Genomic DNA, 20,383 nt, shown 5'->3' on the forward strand with positions numbered 1-20,383 from the left:
AAGGCAAAAGGAATAAACAGTGACTTCTATTGTAGCCAGGATAATTATTGAGGAGCGGAGCGCCGTCCAGGTGTCCAGGCAACAGTAGAGCAGAATAGTTGAAGGCACCAAAAGACTTAAGCACGAAGCAACTCCAGAAGCCTCTGCCGCAGCTATAAAAGGAGCCGCCGGGTGAAGCATTCGGGACATCGAGCACCGAAGCACCAAATCATGGAAGCGATCACCAAAGAAGAAAGATCACCGAAGACCTCCACCCACACTCCACTCATACTCCATGAAGACATCCACCACCTCGGAAGTGCTCTGAGGAAAAATTAGTCACCATATTTAGAATCACCCCATTACTGTTGTATTACTCCACCACCTCTGTACTACTACTAGAATAAAGGGAGGCCGTCGGAGCTCGTCCCTCGGTTTGTAAGGTAATCAAGGTTTGTGCTAAGTGCTTGGGGTTTCCCGAAAGGGAAAGTCACGTGTAAGCTTGTCCCGTGGAAATGGATTAAGCTGTCCTGGTAGCATCCCTGCCATCCTTTAAGCTCGTTCGTATGGGGCGATGTTTCTACGCTAGGGACCCTAGAGGAGAAACCTCTGCGTGTGTCGTTCTCGTGTTAGTCCTGGTAGCGTTTGAGGAGAACCCTGTGTGCGCAGAGAAGTGTTCCCTTCGGGTGGAACTGCCTGGGGAGACGGTAGAGCCTGAGTCCTGTGTGAGCGTGGCTGGGGACGATGAGGGTGAAGACCGGGCTGGCCTGGTTCTGAAGCGAGCCAGCGAGGCACGCGGTGAGTACCGAGTAGGATTGACACAAGCATAGCAGCACGTCCGGCTGAATTTTTCGGTCTCGCCAACCCGCAAAGATCCTGAGAATTGATATAATCAGAGAATATACCTATTCACGCACCCGCGCGTACCATATTTGCTGAATAGTTGCTGAAAGCGACCCCGAATAGTAGCTCAATAGTGCTCAATAGGAAGCAAATAGTTCCGCCACATTTCCATCCACCCTGAGGTGCTCCACCCACTTCCTGGTGAGTGCTCGGGTACTATTCATATTCCCATTTCGAATAGTGAGCTGATTTTCAATAGTGCCGCGAATTTGAATAGTGTTCGTTAAATTAAATTTGAAATCCAAATTTTTTTTCGAAGGCGCCTGATTTTCCCTCGTTTCGTTCCTTCGTTCTACGCACTGGTATCGAATTTGAATAGTGTCCGTTGATAGTACGGTGAATAGTAACTCAAAATTTGAAATCCGTTTTTTTTGAAGTCGCTTGAATTCTGTCCCTCGAACCTTTTATTTACGCACTGGTATCAGAACCGTGGTTATAAAAATTTGTGAATTTGAGGATTTTTCTATATCTAGTCAAGATTGAAAAACTTGTCACGAGAGGCCTACCGATGTCACAACTCTTAAGTAAGGAAACATCACTAATATTCATCAAATCCAAGTATCACCCAGGATACAGTATATTGTTACAGTTTGGGAGGTGCCCCTGTTACGTCATCTCTTTTCAGCAACAATTAATACAATCGACATCAATCATGAATGAAACAATGACCCTCCTCTCTTCCCCCAGGAACAGCTTTACGAACAGTTGTTCCCCCCGAAGCATTGAAATTACTTCTTGTCTTGGAAACCTTGGAGGATTGTGTTGCACGTGTCCATGGTGCGAGCGTCTAGAAGGCTGTGGTTCCAGAGTTTAATCATGAAGAAACGCCAGCCCCTGTTGGTGAACCGAGAAAATTTTAAATCAGATACATAACCAACCTTGAACGGTACAGATGATATTGAGTAATATACTCCAAAACAAGCCACTTACCATAGAAGAGCAGGGTTCTGTACAAGTTGCTGTCCATGGGACTGGGAGAATGCCTCGCAGGCCCAAGGTATATGGCCATCAGCTAGCACCCTGCAATTTCAATTTTCGGAAAGAATTAGCTTAAATGCAATCACTTTTGTTAGATGGGTCACCGGATCTTCAGTTTTGTCCAGTCAGGAATGGAAACAACAAAGCAGATGACAAAAAGAATGCTCAATGCGGAACTAAACTCTTTTTTTTTTTTATCAAACACGCAGGAGAGCTGCGTATCTTTGCATTAAGAGAGGAAAAATGGCCCAAATTACAAAGCAACATCACCCCACCTTGGGCCAGAGCAGGGGATGTTGGGTTTCAAAACCAGACTCTTCCAACGGAAACAGCACTAAGGACATGACCTAGAGAAACCCCTTAAGGATGATGCAAGTAAAGCCTACCTCTAAAACGTCTCAAGCTAAAACATACTCCCTCCGTCCCAAAAAGAATGATGTTTTGGGATTCAAAATTTGTCCCAAAAAGAATAACGTTCTAAGATTTAAATCTTATGCATGCATAATTTGGCAGGTTGATCTCGTGCATGCATGATTGAATGGAAACATATTTTCTCCATTTTCTATAAGCAAACTGAACTAAGGGTGCATGCATCTTTTTAATTCACCCCTAATCTGTCTGAAAAATCCCACAAAGTCATTCTTTTTGGGATGGAGGGAGTATGTTTACAAATATTCCTATGAAACTATGAACTAAAGATACAAATCCTTGATTTTTTGGCGCTCAAGATTTGATACCAAACTAAAATCACAGAAAAATTGGAATACGGAAATAACAAACACTTACGAATTTGAGGGATTAAAAATTTGAGCATCTCTTTGCATTTTTCTTCAGTAAAATCTTGAGATATGCTCCAAATCCTAGTTACCACACAAATAGCGACTTCTGCCTTGAAATATATTAGCAGCACACCAATAAAATGTCTACTGCTACAGATGTCATTCAATCTGCAAGCTGTGGCAGTCTGTGTGCAATCTTAGGTGGGAACACCACTAACAGGTCAATTGGGTTTCACAGGATATGAATAGGATTTAGGGTAAGAATAACAAGTTACACACTCTGTCCTTTTCATGAAGCAGATTTTCATCATCCCCCACAAGATTGTTTGCTCTATATCAGTGGCAGAATGAGACCAGCAACTTGCATAAGGATATCCCAAGACCATGCATAAATGACCAGCAGAGGTATAAATGTGGGGTGGTGGGGGGATGGAAATGGTGGCTATGCTTTTTGGCTTGGATTTTTTTTTCTTGAACTATGCAGGAGAGCTGCGTGTCATTTCATTAAGAAGAGAATTGAAAGTACAAAAGAAAGGGAAAGCCCCTAATCAAAGTACTGAACACACCCCCACACCAACTCCGCCCAAACACACCCTAAACACTACTCAGCTAAGGCTTGGATTGACATGAGAGGAACAAAGGACAACTTTGGGGACTTTTTGTAGTATTTCAATTTCTAACTACAAAATGTTGACCAGTGCTTTTCAAAGTTTTCTCATTTAACAAAATCAAAGGGGAGCACACTGTACTTAACACTTAACAGTCGGAAGGCCCTACACAAAAAGAAAAGAACGTTTTTTTTAAAAAAAACATTTCAGTTAAACAAGGTAACTGCTGCTCCATACGTATATTGGCTAAACTTCAACATAGGAGAAAAAAATTATAGTCTGTCTGTTCACCGAGCTGCTTATCACAATGATGAACAATAAATAGTAACAGAAGAATCATATCACTCCTGCCTACCAGGATAGTCAGAATTATGGAAATATTATGGATAGGCCTGACCTTTGTTTTCGAACAAATGAATTCCACATATGCATAATAAGCTTCTCATCTTTTGTAACATCAACAAAATCATCAAGCATCTGCACGTAGTCAGCAAAGTTCAAATTAGCAATAATTAGACATCTCAAGTGGATGTAAGCATATATTCTATGTTTCAGCAACAGGATTGTCATAGCTTACTCTTCTATCCTCAAAGTCGGCAATATCATCATCAACTTCGTCTTCACTATCACGATCTGAGAACACTTGTTCCAATGCCATTGGCTACAATAAATATAATACAATCAGGCAAGGCTTCAAAGGAAGGCATAACATATGTGTAGAGTCCAAGTTATTATAGAAACAGCTAGTGCTAAAAATCTAATACAAAATAAAATTTTAGTAGGAACGGTGCAAATAATCTAAGTAAAGAAATGTTGGGTAACCTCTTTTTTGGAAAAATCTACTACTGGGTTTTTGTAATATGTTCCCCCTTTTGTTAACCATCATAATATAATAGCACAGAGATCAAAATGGATATCACATGACCAAAAAGATCACTCATTTGAACTATGTATTACTATGATATTTGTATGATTTGACTAGCATTGCATTTTTGGAAAATGGAAAAATTCTAACATGCCAATGATATGACATTGTGCAAAGTAGGTAGTGTTGGCAGAAATGGAGGGCAACCCCACTGCCCACTGCCCACTACCACATGCCTCCTAGCTACATCACTGTCACTATATTTCCATGCAATTTGAAGTTGTGGAAGACAAAAAATCCATATTTTTAGTCTTTTAGTTAATATAATTGTGGTACCAGACTGGTTCCCACCTTCAAGCTGTCACGCCAAAAATCATGCTGCATAGATAATACGATTCCAATAATCGGTGGTGGAAATGTTGGACAGTGGTTAGAGCTGTTCACCCTCAAGTTGTCAGTCTCATTTTCTTTTCAAAGCTGTTATTCCATAATGAACTAAGGTTGATAATGAACTTATATTGAGCCATTTAGAACTGGTTATGTATGGCTTAAACCTGCGATAACTTGCTACTTACTAAGACTGTGAGTATGGTACTTGATACTTGGGTGTGTATGGAATCAGCTTGTGATATATATCGTAGAGTATTCTAGCTATATTGTGATCTGTACACTCATATATGTGTGTATGTTTGATGCACACATGCGGTGGCAACCATGGCAATGGCGAAAATTTCCTATGTGACCTGGACAAGGGCAATGTGGACATTTGCTCCAACAGTTACCTGCCGTTACGGACAAATTAGACCACAGTGGCACTGAGGGCACGAAAAAAGTTAGCCAGAGGCAAGGAAGGCTCCACAACATTTCTAATGGTGGATGTGGTATTGCAAACTTTTCTAGTGGCGTGTAAGGAAAAGACTCCTCATTTTGGTCTGCAAACATCATTCCAGACCATTGATTTGAACTCAAGAGGATTTAGCAGTGAAGGGAGTCCTTCATAAACCAGCTCAAAATCATTTCTTTTATAAAAAAATGATTCAGCTATTATTTGTTCTCTGTACAAAAATTATCAACAGATTTCGCTCAAAAAAAAAAATCAACAGATGCACTGATGCAGTACAGGAACCAGAAAATTAGTATATAAGGCTTTTCATAATCCTATGTATGCACAGGAATTGTATGTTTAAGGAATAATGTAACTACCACATACATAAAGATGTATTATCAATTTTCTTAGCTAAATGAAGTTAGTTAAGTAGGTAAAAATAGTGTAATTCAATCAACCGAACTGAACACGCAAAAAGTCCTGGTTCTGCTACATATGTGCGCAAACATGCATAAAAGATGGATTAACCTGTGCCCTGTGTGAATGGAAGAACTGGCGTTTTTGCAGGAGTTGCCGACTGCCAGAAAATACAAACAGATAATAAATAATAAATTAAACACATTCCAATAGTAGTATCTTAAGAAAAAATATTATGATGAGTATCAAGAATGTAAACAGGAAATACTACTTTCTAGGGTCAGCTCGCTCAGATAGCTTCCTTGTCTTCCCGAACTGCAGTACTGTTGGCGGCGAAAGATTGCTACCATGTAATGATTGAGCAGGATCAATTGAAGCATTTGCTACAGAAGTCCCTGGAAAATTTACCATCTGGGTCAAGGAAAAGTAGGCAATAAAGGGAATAGATGGGCAGATGGTGCCAACATACCATTTTTCCCTTGCACATATTCTTCTTCAGATCCTGCCTGTGCATCTTCAGGTGACCCTGATTCCATGATATGTGAATGTACATGCCTGATTTTCTCAGTTGTGGTCTTCAATCGTCTACGCTTCTTAAATCTTGAGCTGATGGAACATAATTAGGCAAGCCAAACAAATAAAGTGGTGCTGTTAGGAAAACAATGGAGAATGAGCATACCGGTAAGAAAATGTTTGATGCCTTGGATCAACTCCCTCGGCCAAAAACTGCAAGTTGGGATCAATATGTTAACATAGTTGAGAAAGGGCGGTTCAATTTAAAGCAAAATTCACCGTGCATTGCTAAGCATGTAAGCCTTATACACAGAAAAGTTATCGTGGTATACTACATGCTTTAAAAAAAATTCATGGGAGATGTTTGATTTTCAGTGTGGCAAATGCTATTTCATCCTTGGCTCCTGCACTCAAGAATTCAGGTGCCCAATTAAGTTAGGAACCCCCATGGTTTTCCCCGAATACGCAGAAGAGCTGCGCATCACGGCATTAAAAAGAAGAAACACACATACAGTAACCCCCCCCCCCCCCCCCCGAAAGTTAAAATTAATCTCTGTCGTCAACTTACCTCAGTTCTTGAGGCATCGGCTTTCAGACGAACATTAACAACCTGATACTCTTCAGATATCTGTGTGTAACGTAAAAAATATTAATACTTATCAAAGTATGAGGATCGAAGAAGATTCTGCAATAGAGATTCCAGAGGTTTACCAACCCAAAATTCATAGCAGAATTGGTCATGCGACGAGTTTAAATGACATCCCAGACCCTAGTACCACCAAAGTAATTATATTAATTATGACTTGAGAAAAAGATTAAGTTAATGTATGGGGAAAAAAAATCAAAATACAATGGGCTCACCATGAAAATAGGATAAATCAGTTGTGGAGTGTGAAATAAAAAAAGAATATGTCCTTTTATCATAAACATAGCAGGCCAAGAATGTGCATAATCCCAATGGAGAGCACATTGCAGCAAGCAATGATGTATGCACAAACATAGAAAAAAGGAAAAAAGAACTCAGCTTTCAATTTTACCTTGAAACTTCCACATCGTACGTAACAAAATGGACAAGAAAAATCTTCAGTGACTGGCAAGAAGAGATCAATGAATCATATAAGGAGTGGTTAAAAATAAGAGTAATAAGCGACAAGCAATAGGAAATTATCTCAACCAACAAATATCATTAGGCATCCTAACTGAAAAACAATAGGTGACTGTAGGTATCTACTTCGGAATCTTGGCCATGACCAACATTCGACAGAAAGTTGAAAATGCTCTGCGTTGTACTCCCCAAAATTTTAATCTTCTGCATTAATACATGCCAATGCTAAAATAAGCTAGCGCTCTCTGTAGGTTTTAGCACGTAGCCACAATATAAGCGATTTGACGATTTGACGAAACAATAAAACAACCACCATCAACCAAAAGTTGATATCTTTTGTTCTAGCGAGTAAATGATAACACAGAAAAATACCTTATTGATCTTTACTGCTTCGGTTTCAAAAAAAGATATAAATCGTAACATTATCAAGTTAATAAAAAGTGGTTCCGCAAAAAAGTTATTAAAAAGTGTGCAGAACCTAGAAACAAAAGCCACCAATTGAGGCAACTAGGCGACAATTATACATTGGCAGTGTCAGGGGAGGGAGGGAGGGAGAACCTTCAGTCTCATGCATCGTATCATAGTAGTACTTGTAATTAAAAATTACATTGCCAGCTCTTAACCTGTGGAAAACAAACTTAATTGATGTTAACTTTGGTTACATAAAAATAGCAATGGATATAAGGCAAAAGGTTAAAGGAGGAACAAATTCTAAGGTAACTTCACTAGGTGGGGTTGCAAAACCATTGCAATATACTAACAAACCGACCTAGACATGGATACCAAATGCAGGACAGCTATTATGAAGGTTGTAACCTTAGCAGCCGGGAACGTGGAACGTGGCCACGTTCCTCGTTCCGGGAACGTCGTTCCGGGACGGGAACATTCCAGGAATGGGAACGGGAACATGGCTGCTAATGTTGTAACACCCGGCCCAATTCGGATAGAGCCCATGAGTGCAAAGGCGCAAAAGTTTAGTACCACCTTGCTAGTTGAGGAAGGTTGGACCCAACTTAAGGCCACTAGATTCCATACCATCAGCCCCAGGTTAATCCTATCATGCAAAGCATGGGCAGACTAGAGCATAGTGGGTTGGTGGGATTGTGTGGTCCACCCAATGTGTAAGTGGGTCTGAGCCGTTAGCTGACCCTTGCGATTACACAGGTTAGGAGGGCGGACATATGGTGTGGCGTGTGTGGGCAGTGTAGTCACACAGCATGGCGTTTGTGCCGGCACTGGACACATGGGTGTTTGCTAAGAAGAACGCTCTAGTCATTGTCCAAGTGGGTAAGTTGAAACGTTGAGAATGTCGGATCAAATCACTAAATCAAATATTCACTAGTTAACAATGGTGGCCACTTACTGGAGAAAGTTTCAACTCAAAACACTTCTTAACTAGTGAAACACTAAAGCTTTCAACTCAAAATATTGAATTTTGCTCAAATTTATAACTCACAACTCGAAATTTGCAACTTTCAACTCAAAACATACTAGAAAGGAAGCTTGCCTACTATTTAGTTCACTAGTGGGATCATTGGATAGCAAATGCCTTGATTGAGCAATGAAGCAAAGGTATTACTAAGCTAAGTCATAAAATCATATAAAGATGGGTAAACGTTAAACAAATAAAGAATGCTAGAGTTCTAAAGTTTAATATATCCTATGCAAGGAATTGCCCTTCATGTTACTATACAATCAAACCAATTGGCTCAAAAATCGCAAGTGATTAGGGGTTCAACCCAGCCTGGTTGGCAATTTTTACAATGATGAAAAAAAGACCAAGATAGGAAAAAAGTAGTTAAATTTTAGAAAATGGGATATTGGTTCCCTTATGATATCTGAAAATGACGCGGGTGGAGGATCATTATATGAGTAACTTTTATAGGGAGACAAAGACATGTTTTTTGCACCAGCCTTTTGTGCAGACATGCATAGTTGTAACTGATATGAACCCTCCAAAATAAGGCTTTAACAGTTTCAGCAATTAAAGTCATTGCTATCCTACCCCTATCTACCGAAATTCATCCCACCCTCCCCCCCCCCCCCCCAAAAAACGACTGTAGCTCCCCACAGGTCCCTGAAATTGGATGCAATAGATCCGATCCGATCCCCTTTTATTGCAACCATTAAAAGGTTAATGCCCCCCCCCCCCCTCCCCCTTCAAGTTTATTACCCCTCTTTAACAGTTGAACCAATTATTTTGATAAAAAGTTTGGGTAATTTGAGTATAAAGTTAAGGTCTTTTTTCCAGTACACTTTCAGTGGTAGTGTATGTCTGAAGGTGAAGATGTGATTGTATCAAAGTGGCTGGCAGAAGTAAAACATGTTTTGAGTGTAAATATTTCATCCAATGGACTGGCAGTTACAAGAAAGGCATTTGCCTGTTGGCCACACTAATCTTGGACTTCAATGTCTAACATTAGTAATATGGGCAACACAGAGACCCCTGGACAAAATAATTAGATTAAACATGAAAGGAACAAACATAGAAGACCTTACCGTAGCATCAACCTTATGGGAGCAAAATGTCAAGCAACTGTCTTGCTCCAGAAATTTTGCCTGCATGCAAAAAAAAAAGACAAGTAGGTAAATATACAGGTGATAAATGTCTACACTACAAAGGGGACAGCAGAATCTGAGAAATATGGCAACAAAGGAGAAATTACAGCACAATCACTGTAACTTTTCCTGTGTTGAAGATTGGCTGTTGATTTCGATAGCCTATCAATGTAGTTCTAAGTTACTACGAAGCAGCAATTTCTCATGCATACTCTCAGTTCTGGCAATTTACCACCAATATGCTTGGAACAGTATGTCTATATAAAACTATCTCTACACTTTTCTAAGCAAAGAGAAATTACAGTGTTAATCTGTGCTGTATATAAACTACAACCAAAGTTTACATCAAACACAAAAGCACAAACAGCTTTACATGGAACGTAACAGTAAAGATTATAATTAGTAACTACAACCTAACCAGGAAATTGAAATGCAATGTGACATTATAGAACATACTTTATGAATGCCGAGTCTTAAATATTAAGTAACCTGGGGGAAAATCAATTTGGCATACCTCTAGGAAGCTTGGTCTCATTGTAACTTTAGAAGCCAACTCCACAATTGTTCCCAAGCTTAAAGTCACACAACTCTCCAAAGATGAAGCAAGTAAATTAGTTGGTATTTTACCCCAGGAACATTTCCCTTCAAGCTCTGTTAAAAATGCACGACATGGATGGTCATTAGTCCAATAGGAAGACAAATATCAGTTTGGTTTTTCAGTTTAAGTATCAGCATATGCCTAATAAATTGACTAGATGTAAATGTTTAAACTATGTTCCTAAAGTAGTCTATGCCATCAGGGATCCTTTTGCCATGAATAAAGATAAATTGAACTACTCAAAACAAATGCGCTTATTAACATGCTAATCCTGTTGGAAAAGTAATCACATAATATCTGCCCAAAATGTCGGTATAAACTTACTTTGGAGAGATGAGCTCTCCACATGGTTCCCAGAGCAGTAATCTTCACCAGTACTTTGTCCAACTTGCCCTTTTGGAATAAAATAATTTAATGATAGCACAGAGATGTAAAGGACAAATAATCATTTAGGATGTGCACTGTACCACAGCTAATAAGGATAATGTCAAGGTTGCAAGAACGGGAGGTTGACAGATTCTTCACATCAGGAATGATGAATGTGGCTTCAGTGTTGTCTTTATTTCCAAATTCACTAAAAGAAGTAAGCAAACAAACTCGGCTGAACCGATAAATTGGAGAATGCTGCAAAATTGGATCATAAATAAGAATTGAAATCATATGGTAGACAAACATAAAAGCTCATCACTCATTTTCACAAACTGAAAAGGCAATGACTTACCCCTTCAAGCAAAACATTACTAGTAGGTCTAGCTAACAGAACATAAAGAGGAAAGATATTCTGTGCTTGCAATTCGGTATTTGCACTTCCAGAAAGTGATATGGTTATCTGAATCCTGCATCAATCCAAACATACAGTCAAACAAAAAAAAGTATTTGCAACAAAAAGTTTCTAGATTCAACTGTGCAGTGCAGATGATTTATCACAAAAGTTCCACCTGACATATGTAGTATTTTGTGTCTTGTTTGGCCAACCTGCTATTCTGGTCTGTATAATACTTTACACAAAGAAAAGCAGCAGGCATATACTGCTAGACCCTAACTAAAACTTGAAAGTATTCTGTAAAAGAAAACCTAAAGTTGAAAATTGGTCAGCAACATAAGAAGAAAGCATGTCTGTGTTTGGATTACTGCCCAAAACCTGATTGACAGTTGTTACCAGCTTTATTCTTGAATAGAAAAAACTGCATAACTTAGGGCAATTTGCCTGCCTTAGAGCATTTCCATTGTCTTCCTTATCCTCCTTCCTACAGTCCAATTGTAGCAAATTCTCAAAAACATCTCGCCAGTGACTTCCCTATCCTGCTCGCTACCTCGTCCCATTCACCATCCCCTCCCCCTTGCTTGCCACATCAAGCAAGCTCCCTACCTCGCCATCCATCAAGGCATGAACCTGTACCCATGGACGTCTCCTTCCTGCCACATCTGCCACCCCATCTTCGCCGTTTTTGGGAGGGTAAGAAGGGAAGGGAAGGAGAGAGGTGACAGGAAGGGGAGCGCACAAGCGATGCTAGCAGATGCACGGCTCTGGAGGTGACCAGCAGGGCGGGGAGAGTGAGGGAACATTTCCTTCCTACCACTGTGTGCGGGGGAGCAAGAGTACTGCTCATCGCCTCTTCTTTCTCGATCTATGCTCAAGTGGGAGCACAGCAGCTACTATCACTGTTCTTGGTGTGCAAAGGCACTCATTTATCTCTTCTTATGCATTGATACACAGCTCCCCAGCACATTTGAGAACAAAAAAAAGGAAAAAAAAAAGTGGAGTCCAAAGAAGATGAGATAGGTGAGGATAGGATAGGAAAAAGGATGTGGATGAGACCAAGTAATACCATTGCATCCACTGAATGGTGGGGTAATTTGTTATGTGGGCCAATATAGTCATGGACTCTAAAATTAATTTTTATTATACATTGAATATATTTATCAATAAACCATGTGATTTACTCTTAAAATTCCTGTGTTCCAAATGCCTATTAGTCGTTCTCATGACGGATAGAAAACATTTGTTAGTTACATGATATTGTAAAATTTTGGTGATTGAAATATTGGAGGGCCTGTTTAGGTAAGTCACTGGAGTAGAAGATAAAGAGGGAGCACGTTTGGATAGGGACACCGCTCCCCACCTGGGGAGTGGGGATATAGGGATACTGTTCCAAATGTATTGTTTGGATAGAAACAATACATTGAATGTCATGAACTAATTCATTGGGGATAAATTGAATGCGGAACAAAGAAAGTGAATTGCATGGCATTAAGCAGAATGGCTCAAGGGGCTACAAGTAAGGCTGGCAGAAAAGCTCGAGGCTCGTGAGCCGATTCAGCTCGTTGATAGGTTTAGCTCGGCTCGGCTCGGCTCAGCTCAACCTCCTAAACGAACTGAGCCAAACCTTGATTTTAGCTCGTTTTCTTAATAAGCCACTCGTGAGGTGTTCGATTGACTCATTAGGCTCGATAATTATTATAATACCAAAATTTTATTTATTAATACAATGGTATTATTATTATTATTATTTGGCTAAAGTAAACTTGTTATTCAACTTTTAAGTCAAATACAGTGGTAATTAAGTCTATTTTTAGTCTCTAAACGTCTATATCATTCTAATTTGTTGACTTGTGTTGCTTATTTTTGTGATCAACACTTTTCTATATTATAAACATGATTAAATTATTATATATTAGTTAACATATCATTTGATCTTAACATTAATGTTAAACAATACTCAGCTTGTGAGCCAAACGAGCTGACTCGAGCTTTGCTAACAAACCGAGCCAAACTCAATTTTTAGCTCGTTAACCTTAATGAGCCGAGCTAACTTGTTATCAAACGAGCCATAACGAGCCGAGCTGGCTCGTCAGCCACCCCTAGCTACAAGAGAGACTATAGAACAGAGCAACCACCAATGCATAAAAATGTGGTGATACGACACTTAGAAAGAAACAGACAAGGGAGATTTTAGTCATAGCAAGAAAGAAATAGCAAAAGAAATTAATCACCCTAATCCTTAAATTTGTCTGTTGTGCATGCATGGCTGGGCTGACCAGCCGCACCATCACACTAAGGCCCTGTTTGTTTGCCCCCTAGATTATATAAGCTGGATTATACTCCAAGGGTAATAGGGTAAATAACTATCTTGGGACAACTTGGGGACCACAAATAATCTCAAATAAGCTACTCTTGGGCAGCTTATTTTAGGTTAGGGCAGCTTATTTGAGATTATTTGTGGTCCTATGGTGGTCCTCAAGTGTTCTTTTACCATAGTACTCATGACCCATAATCTAGATATATAATCTATATGGATTATAATCTGAAACAAACAGGATCTAAATAGAGAGGATATACCAGATTATTTGTGAAGGTGCTCAGCTGAAAATGAACAGTATATGCCTAGGTGAAAATATTTAAATATGTTTGTTCAAGGATCAAACCTCTTTTTCCTCTTCGCTAGTATATTGTAAAGAAGGCATCTTTGCATAAAAGGGGGCTGCAAAATTCAGAGAACCATTATTGGTATCTCAAATTAATTACACATAATGGTTACTGGAGAATAAGCACGGACATGTCAACAATGTTAAAAGAAGGGATCGCAATTGCAGCATGGACTTTACATTTTTAATGGCTCGCCGCTGAATAATATTGTAGAGCTCAACTGGTTTGCAGTACAGCGCCAGATCTTTTTCAGCAGCAAGTTTCTCATCTGGAGACAATCCAGCTCTTGACCTCTGACGGAAGATGTGGCCCGCAGGCCCAGGATGAGCATATTCGCATTCAGTAGTCCTGCAAACAAGCACAACTTGCTAGAAGACAGAACACATTCCATCTCACTTGAAGAACAAGAACCACAACATAACCGTAAGTTCACATCAACAATGCAGCTCGACTATCTATTTCGCATCAACAACGCAGCTTGACTATCTATTTCTCCTTTGAAATTGCAAATCCAAGCTTAGCGACAATTGCTCAATGTCTACCAGGATAAGATAGTATTTTTAACAAAAGAAAATTGCAGGGACTGATTCCAGTAGTATGCAAAACAAACTTCGAAGGATTCCTGAACCAAACAAATCTAGGTACTACAAATATTTCCAACGGACGGACATTAACTAATTTTTTCCCGAACCAAAGACGCACCCAGTGCACTACTACTTCCGGCGATGCACGCATAATCTCTCCCCGAGGCATCATCCACTTACTGTGCTGGAGGTTGAGGTAGAGGCAGGCCGGGCATCCTCGCCGCCGACGAACCCCTAGGGTCTTGCGGACCGGGACCCCCGACGAACTCTGTCCGCACGCAGGAACCCACCCTACGGACGGATCACGTCATCAGCAGCGCGAGCAGGGGCGGGGGCAGGAGCGGGCGGCGAGGCGCGGGAGTGTGGGCGGGATCGGCGACGGCGGCCTAGAGCGGTGGCCACAGGACTGGAGGGGCGGAGAGGAATTAGGCAAAATCGCAGAGGGGAAAGGAGGACTGCTGCACTGCGGTTTTCCCGTTGCAGTGAAGGAAGTTTTTTTTTTTTCCTTCTCGTACCGCGTGATTGGTAAGGTGCGCGATGCAAATAGAGGAGACCGTCCACTCCGCCCCGTCTCACGTAGAGGTACGTCGTGTTTTTGTTGAGTTGGTTGACGTGGCTTAGGTGAATGCAGGCCACGCCACGTATCAGGTAGAGGAGTTGTGAGAGTACTTTAATGCCGTGTTTTTTGTTGGGGCTTGGTCGTTTGGGTGTTGTTTGAATGTATGTGTGGGCTGTTTGTTGGCTGAGAGGAGCAATTTCATCCGTGTCTGGATGGTTGCACCCACTGATCGAGGTGGGGACATCGTGGGTCATTACCATCCACTTTTGAGGTTTGCTACGATTGAATATGCTAAATCCCTACCGTGTGACATGAAGGCTACACTAAAGTTGATACGTAAGGATCAAGATATAATTGAGGAAACTAAGTCAACATTAGATTCCTAATTGAGATGTTAGGAGTTATTACATCATATTTTAATAACGTGAGATGTTTAAGGCTAGGAGAATAATAATGTTTACAAAGTAAACACAAATGACTACTTGTCTCTAATGCACGCCCCTTTCACCAGTACGTGACTGCTGCGATTGATACTTCGGCAACTGTCTATTGATGCATCATCCGAGCCTCCAACAAGCTGTTGCTGCCACGTGCGAGGTTTACTGCATAGTCCTTGATGTGTCATATGGTGCAAAAGCCTCCAAAAATGGGTAACATGACCAATCTCTTTATTTGCTTCATGCAAATTTGTGCAATGTCCAAAGAAGGTGTATTTAGGAAGCCATGCTTATCCAATAATGCTTTCGTGTGTGTGGAAGTCATATGGCTCAATGTTTGAACACGTCTTAAAGAGCACGAAACTTGGCTGGGTTGGTAGTTGTTGATGCCAGATTTCGTCACCAGTAGAATCGGCGCCAAGAAGAAAGGAAATTGGAGAAGCACAGTTGGGAATCGGCCAAATGGTGCTACAGTGCGGAATCGGCTGGCGACTTTTGTCTCGCTTTAGGACGAATGCACCAGAGTCTCAATCGGTAATCTTTTGCCGATGAGAAATCGGCCGATTAGGAGGGTGGATTAATTGGGCCTGTATGGGCTTGGAAAGGGATAGAAGGATAAGGTGGAGGTCAGCCCACGAAGCGTGGAGTAACTAACCTAGCACAAATTGTGCTTGTAGATATTCGTTTTCTGTTTGAATTAGAGATAGGATTCTAGTCGGTTAAGAAGTTATCTGTACGGGGCTATAAATAGCTACCTTTGTAAATCTGTAATCATCAACCAATCAATACAACAAGCTACTTTTTCTTCGTACTTACTTTCGAGCAGGCGACTTCGCCATTACTTTTCTCTTCTCACGAGTTCGTGCGGATTGGCAGGGCTGCATCATCCTGATCTCCGGCCAATTCTGTAAGTTCCGTTTATCGAGTAATATCTAAGCTTTAACTCCGGGCGTATCGCTGTTGTTTCGTTTAGATTTATTCACTAGTTATCGATATTTGCTAGATTCATAGGTTTTTACCTGTTTTTCTAGTTTCTTATCACCAGTTACCCAGCTAGGAATCGGTAGTATCGGCTTTCTTTATTCTCTATCGTTAGATTCATCCGTTGCCGATTAGATCTGTTCCTAGTGTTGTTATCACAAGCTTTGTACCGATCACTTTAGCAATTTCCTGTCTACAAGGCTATAGGGATCAGGCTGTCTTATAGCCGATTTCATTATCACAGTAAATCGGCCGATTCGCCGATAAACTCTCTCGATCGGAAACTTAGCCGATCGTAGTTTCTGAACCTGACACGTGTTCTTCCTTGCCAATCAACAGGTCAGATTGGCTGGCACGCCGCGCGAACCGCACCAGGGCATTCACCCGAACAGGAGCTAAGCAGATTCTCCCGGGTCGTGTGTCGGTCGCTGGGATTCGGTCGACCGATTTCTAGCGCCAACACACTTTTGGCACGCCCAGTGGGACCAATACAACCGCCGTCATGTCGAAAGCTGCTGAAGTCTCTGAAGATAACGTCATCGAGGTGACGGAAGCAGATCTAAAGGACGACCAAAAGGAAGATCTGAACAAATATATGGAACAAGTCCGGAAGACTTGCTTGAAATCTTTCAGCCGTTCCAGGAGCGGGGAGACTGTTAAGAAAACTCCTTTCCCTACTCCCCGTCAGATCACAATTTCTGAGGATTCGGATAAAATGTCCGATATGATTCAACAATCTATTCATCACGCCTTCATCGATCAGTCCCCGGTAATCTCAAACATGGTGCACAACGCCGTCGTTAACTCCTTCGCCGGGGGCATACCTCAAGGGTACAGAGTACCTACATATTTTCAGCCGATCCCACCAAATCAAACTTACCCATATTCGGCTTCACAGCCGATTCAATTTTCTGTTGGGAGTTCAGGCGCATCTTCATCATCAACTCCGCTGGGATATGGCTCCATCCAGATGTCCTCTGCACCGTTCCCTCCAGTCAGCCCTTCACCCTGGGGGGCACCTTTAAACACGGCCGGTCTGAATCAATCGGCTAGTCAAGGAAACCCTCCGTTCCAGGCACCCTCCCAAGCGGCCATCCGGCCAACCATACCACCATACCAGCCTGTCGCTCCGGAGGTCAACAAGACAGCAGAGCTCATGCTATACGATGAAACGAGTGGTTCATTTAAACAGCCAACCTTTACTACACCGCCGGCTTATTCTCAGATACCATCTTTTCATCAGTCTCCTTTTATTCAGCCTCCGATTTATCAGCACGTGCCGATACCGCAGCCAACTATTCCCAAGCAACAACCAGATTGGTCGGCGCAAATTGCGGAGGTGATGCAAGAACAATTCGGCTTGAGGCCGAAAATGCAAACTTATACCTATAGAACACCATACCCATCTACATATGACTCGTTGCCGTTCCCCCATCGGTACAAAGTTCCTGATTTTACCAAATTTTCGGGGATAGACGATACTTCGACCGTGGAGCACGTGAATAGATTCATCATCCAATGCGGAGAAGCAGCCACGCAAGATGCCCTACGGGTACGGTTGTTCTCGTCATCTCTGTCCGGATCGGCCTTCCAATGGTTCACGACTTTGCCACCAAACTCGATTATCACATGGGCCGATTTAGAAAGACAATTCCACAAGTACTTCTATGCTGGGGTCCATGAGATGAAGCTGTCCGATTTGACTAGCCTCCGGCAAAGAAGTGATGAGCCGATACCCTCGTATATACAGAGGTTTCGGGAAATCAGAAACAAATGCTACTCCCTGGCTCTAACCGATGCGCAGTTGGCCGATATAGCTTTCCAAGGCCTTCTGCCACACATTAAAGAAAAATATACTTCACAAGAGTTCGAGAGCCTGAGCCAGATTGTTCACCGATTGTCCGGACAGGAGGTGCGTCCGTTCGATCCGCGGAGGAATTTCCAGAAGAAGGTGGCATTCCTGGAAGAGTTAGAGGATGAGGAAGATGTCGAAATCGGACTTGCGGAATGGATCAAGGGAAAGAAGCCGATATCATGCCCATTCGGCAAAAAGGAGCCGGAAGCATTCGGTTTTGATACAACTAAGGCCGATAAAATCTTCGATCTTCTCCTCCAAGAAGGGCAGATTAAACTCTCGCCTTACCATACAATACCCTCTGCCGAACAATTAAAAAAGATGAAGTATTGCAAGTGGCACAATACCACATCACATGATACCAACGAGTGCAAGATCTTCAGGCAACAGATACAGTCGGCCATTGAGCAAGGCAGACTCAAGTTTGAAGTGCCGGCAAAATCGGCCAAACCAATGAAGATCGACCAACACCCCTTTCCTACCAACATGGTCGATACGGGGAAGAATTCTCTCCAAACAAAAGTGCTGACGTCCGAATCGGCCAAAAAGAGTGGCTCTGTCGATCCCAGAAATCAAGCTACGCCTGAAGATGTCAAAGGGAAACGGCGGATGGAGGACGATGATGGTGAGTCAGATGGACCATGTATTACTTCCCAGTTCCTGCTCCAAAAGTACCAACGCCAACATGAACGCTCAAGGTCCCGAGAGGAAGCGATGCGTCGGCACGAGGAGCACTGGAGATGCCCGTTCTTCATTCATTGTTGGGAAAATAACCTCAGGCTACCATCGGCCGATACTTGCCCAGAGTGCAACGGTCCCTATCGAGGCAATCGGCCGTTCACCAGATCTCGCTCCAAAGACGGAAGGCCAGAACCGATCAGCAGGAATCGGCGCAGCCAAGATGACCAGCGCCCTCCCGTGCGTGATCGGCTGGGGGGCAGAAGTGACCGATATGATCGGTCGGAAGATAGACGCCATGATAGGTAGGGGGGCAGGGCTGATCAGTCAAACAACAAAGCCAGCGTTCACAGCCGGCTCGAAGACATAGCCGACGCTCGGGTAACGGACGAGAACCCATTAGGACGCGAACCAGAATGGGAACGTGCCAGGACAGAGGGGAGGCCAATAAACCCCAGGTGGTGCCCCGACGGATTGACCAAGTCACAAAAACGGAGAATCCAGCGTCTCCGCCAATGGGAACAACAAGAGGAAGAGCAACAGAGCACGGCAGACAAGAAGGAAGGAAGGCCTCAGGTGTGGCGCCCCAAAAGGAACGGTAAAAGAGACGATGAATCGGCGGGTGACGAATCGGCAGCCGAGATCGGTATGGTTTTCATACTGCCGATGGAGTTCATGACCCCCGCCGATCAACAGGACGTATCGGCGATAGAAGGACAGACAACGCAGTTGGCTTTGGAGCCAATGATGGCCACGTTCGAAAAGCCCGAAGATGAAGAACGACAACATATGAAGGCATTGTTCCTTAAAGGGCATGTTGACGGTCGCCCCCTTACTAGATTGATGGTCGACGGTGGAGCTGCTGTCAACATTATGCCGTACGCCGTACTTCGGAAGCTAGGGAAAAGCGAGGACGACCTGACTAGGACAGACATGATGCTCAAGGACTTCGAAGGCAAGGTGTCAAACGCTCGCGGTGCTCTCTGCGTTGACCTCACCATCGGCAGTAAGACCCTTCCTACCACGTTTTTCGTTATTAATGGCAAGGGATCCTACAATATGCTTCTTGGCCGAGACTGGATACACGCAAACTGCTGCATCCCGTCAACTATGCATCAGTGCCTCGTACAATGGGTCGGCGATAACATCGAAGTGGTCAAAGCCGACTCCGCGTACAGCATTGCAGCAGCCGACACACAGCAGTGGAGCTGCGAAACCGTCAGGTGCATATCAGGTAGGGTGTGGGAGACCGATTTCCTGAAGGTCACCGATTTTGGCCTACAGCCGATCCGAGCAGTCGGCTCCGAAGACACAGAATAGATGGATCAGTTCGCCCGAGAAGATGGGAAGCTGGGGCACGGATTCACGTCGGCCGATTCATTAGAGATGATAGACTTAGGTGATGGAACCAAACCAAGGCCGACTTTCATTAGTGCAAATTTAGATAAGGAATACAAGTGTAAATTGACAAATTTGTTAAGGGAATTCAAGGATTGTTTTGCTTGGGAGTATCACGAAATGCCTGGTTTAGACCGATCTATTGTTGAACATCGGCTACCCATAAAACCAGGGTATCGGCCGTACCAACAACCCGCACGGCGTTGCAATCCTAAAATTTTACCAGACATAAAAGCTGAAATAACTCGGCTAATCGAAGCGAAATTTATTCGGCAATGTCGGTATGCCGAGTGGATTTCCAACATCGTGCCAGTATACAAGAAAAATGGGAAGT

General features: G+C 42.5%; 1 protein-coding gene across 2 annotated transcripts; it reads right to left on the reverse strand.

The window, feature by feature from the left end:
* Positions 1 to 1,393: 1,393 nt before the first annotated feature.
* Positions 1,394 to 14,658, reverse strand: LOC101764255 (polycomb group protein EMBRYONIC FLOWER 2). Of its 2 annotated transcripts, none has more exons than XM_012844106.2 (21): positions 14,322 to 14,658; positions 13,737 to 13,905; positions 13,557 to 13,612; positions 10,852 to 10,966; positions 10,598 to 10,754; positions 10,455 to 10,523; positions 10,047 to 10,183; positions 9,473 to 9,532; positions 8,802 to 8,926; positions 7,532 to 7,596; positions 6,906 to 6,958; positions 6,584 to 6,637; positions 6,437 to 6,496; positions 6,035 to 6,081; positions 5,825 to 5,955; positions 5,627 to 5,750; positions 5,467 to 5,515; positions 3,825 to 3,908; positions 3,645 to 3,724; positions 1,813 to 1,902; positions 1,394 to 1,716 (listed from the first exon to the last, which is right to left on the reverse strand). In XM_012844106.2, the coding sequence occupies exons 1-21, from the start codon at positions 14,354 to 14,356 to the stop codon at positions 1,611 to 1,613; spliced, it is 1,866 nt and encodes a 621-aa protein (XP_012699560.1). In that variant the 5' UTR covers positions 14,357 to 14,658; the 3' UTR covers positions 1,394 to 1,610. The 2 variants fall into 2 exon arrangements, with proteins under 2 accessions (XP_012699560.1, XP_012699559.1); XM_012844105.2 differs by having other exon boundaries at positions 5,825 to 5,961; positions 14,322 to 14,657.
* Positions 14,659 to 20,383: the final 5,725 nt, after the last annotated feature.

This window comes from Setaria italica, chromosome II (assembly GCF_000263155.2).
Source record: "Setaria italica strain Yugu1 chromosome II, Setaria_italica_v2.0, whole genome shotgun sequence".
In the NCBI taxonomy this organism is placed as follows: Eukaryota; Viridiplantae; Streptophyta; class Magnoliopsida; order Poales; family Poaceae; genus Setaria; species Setaria italica.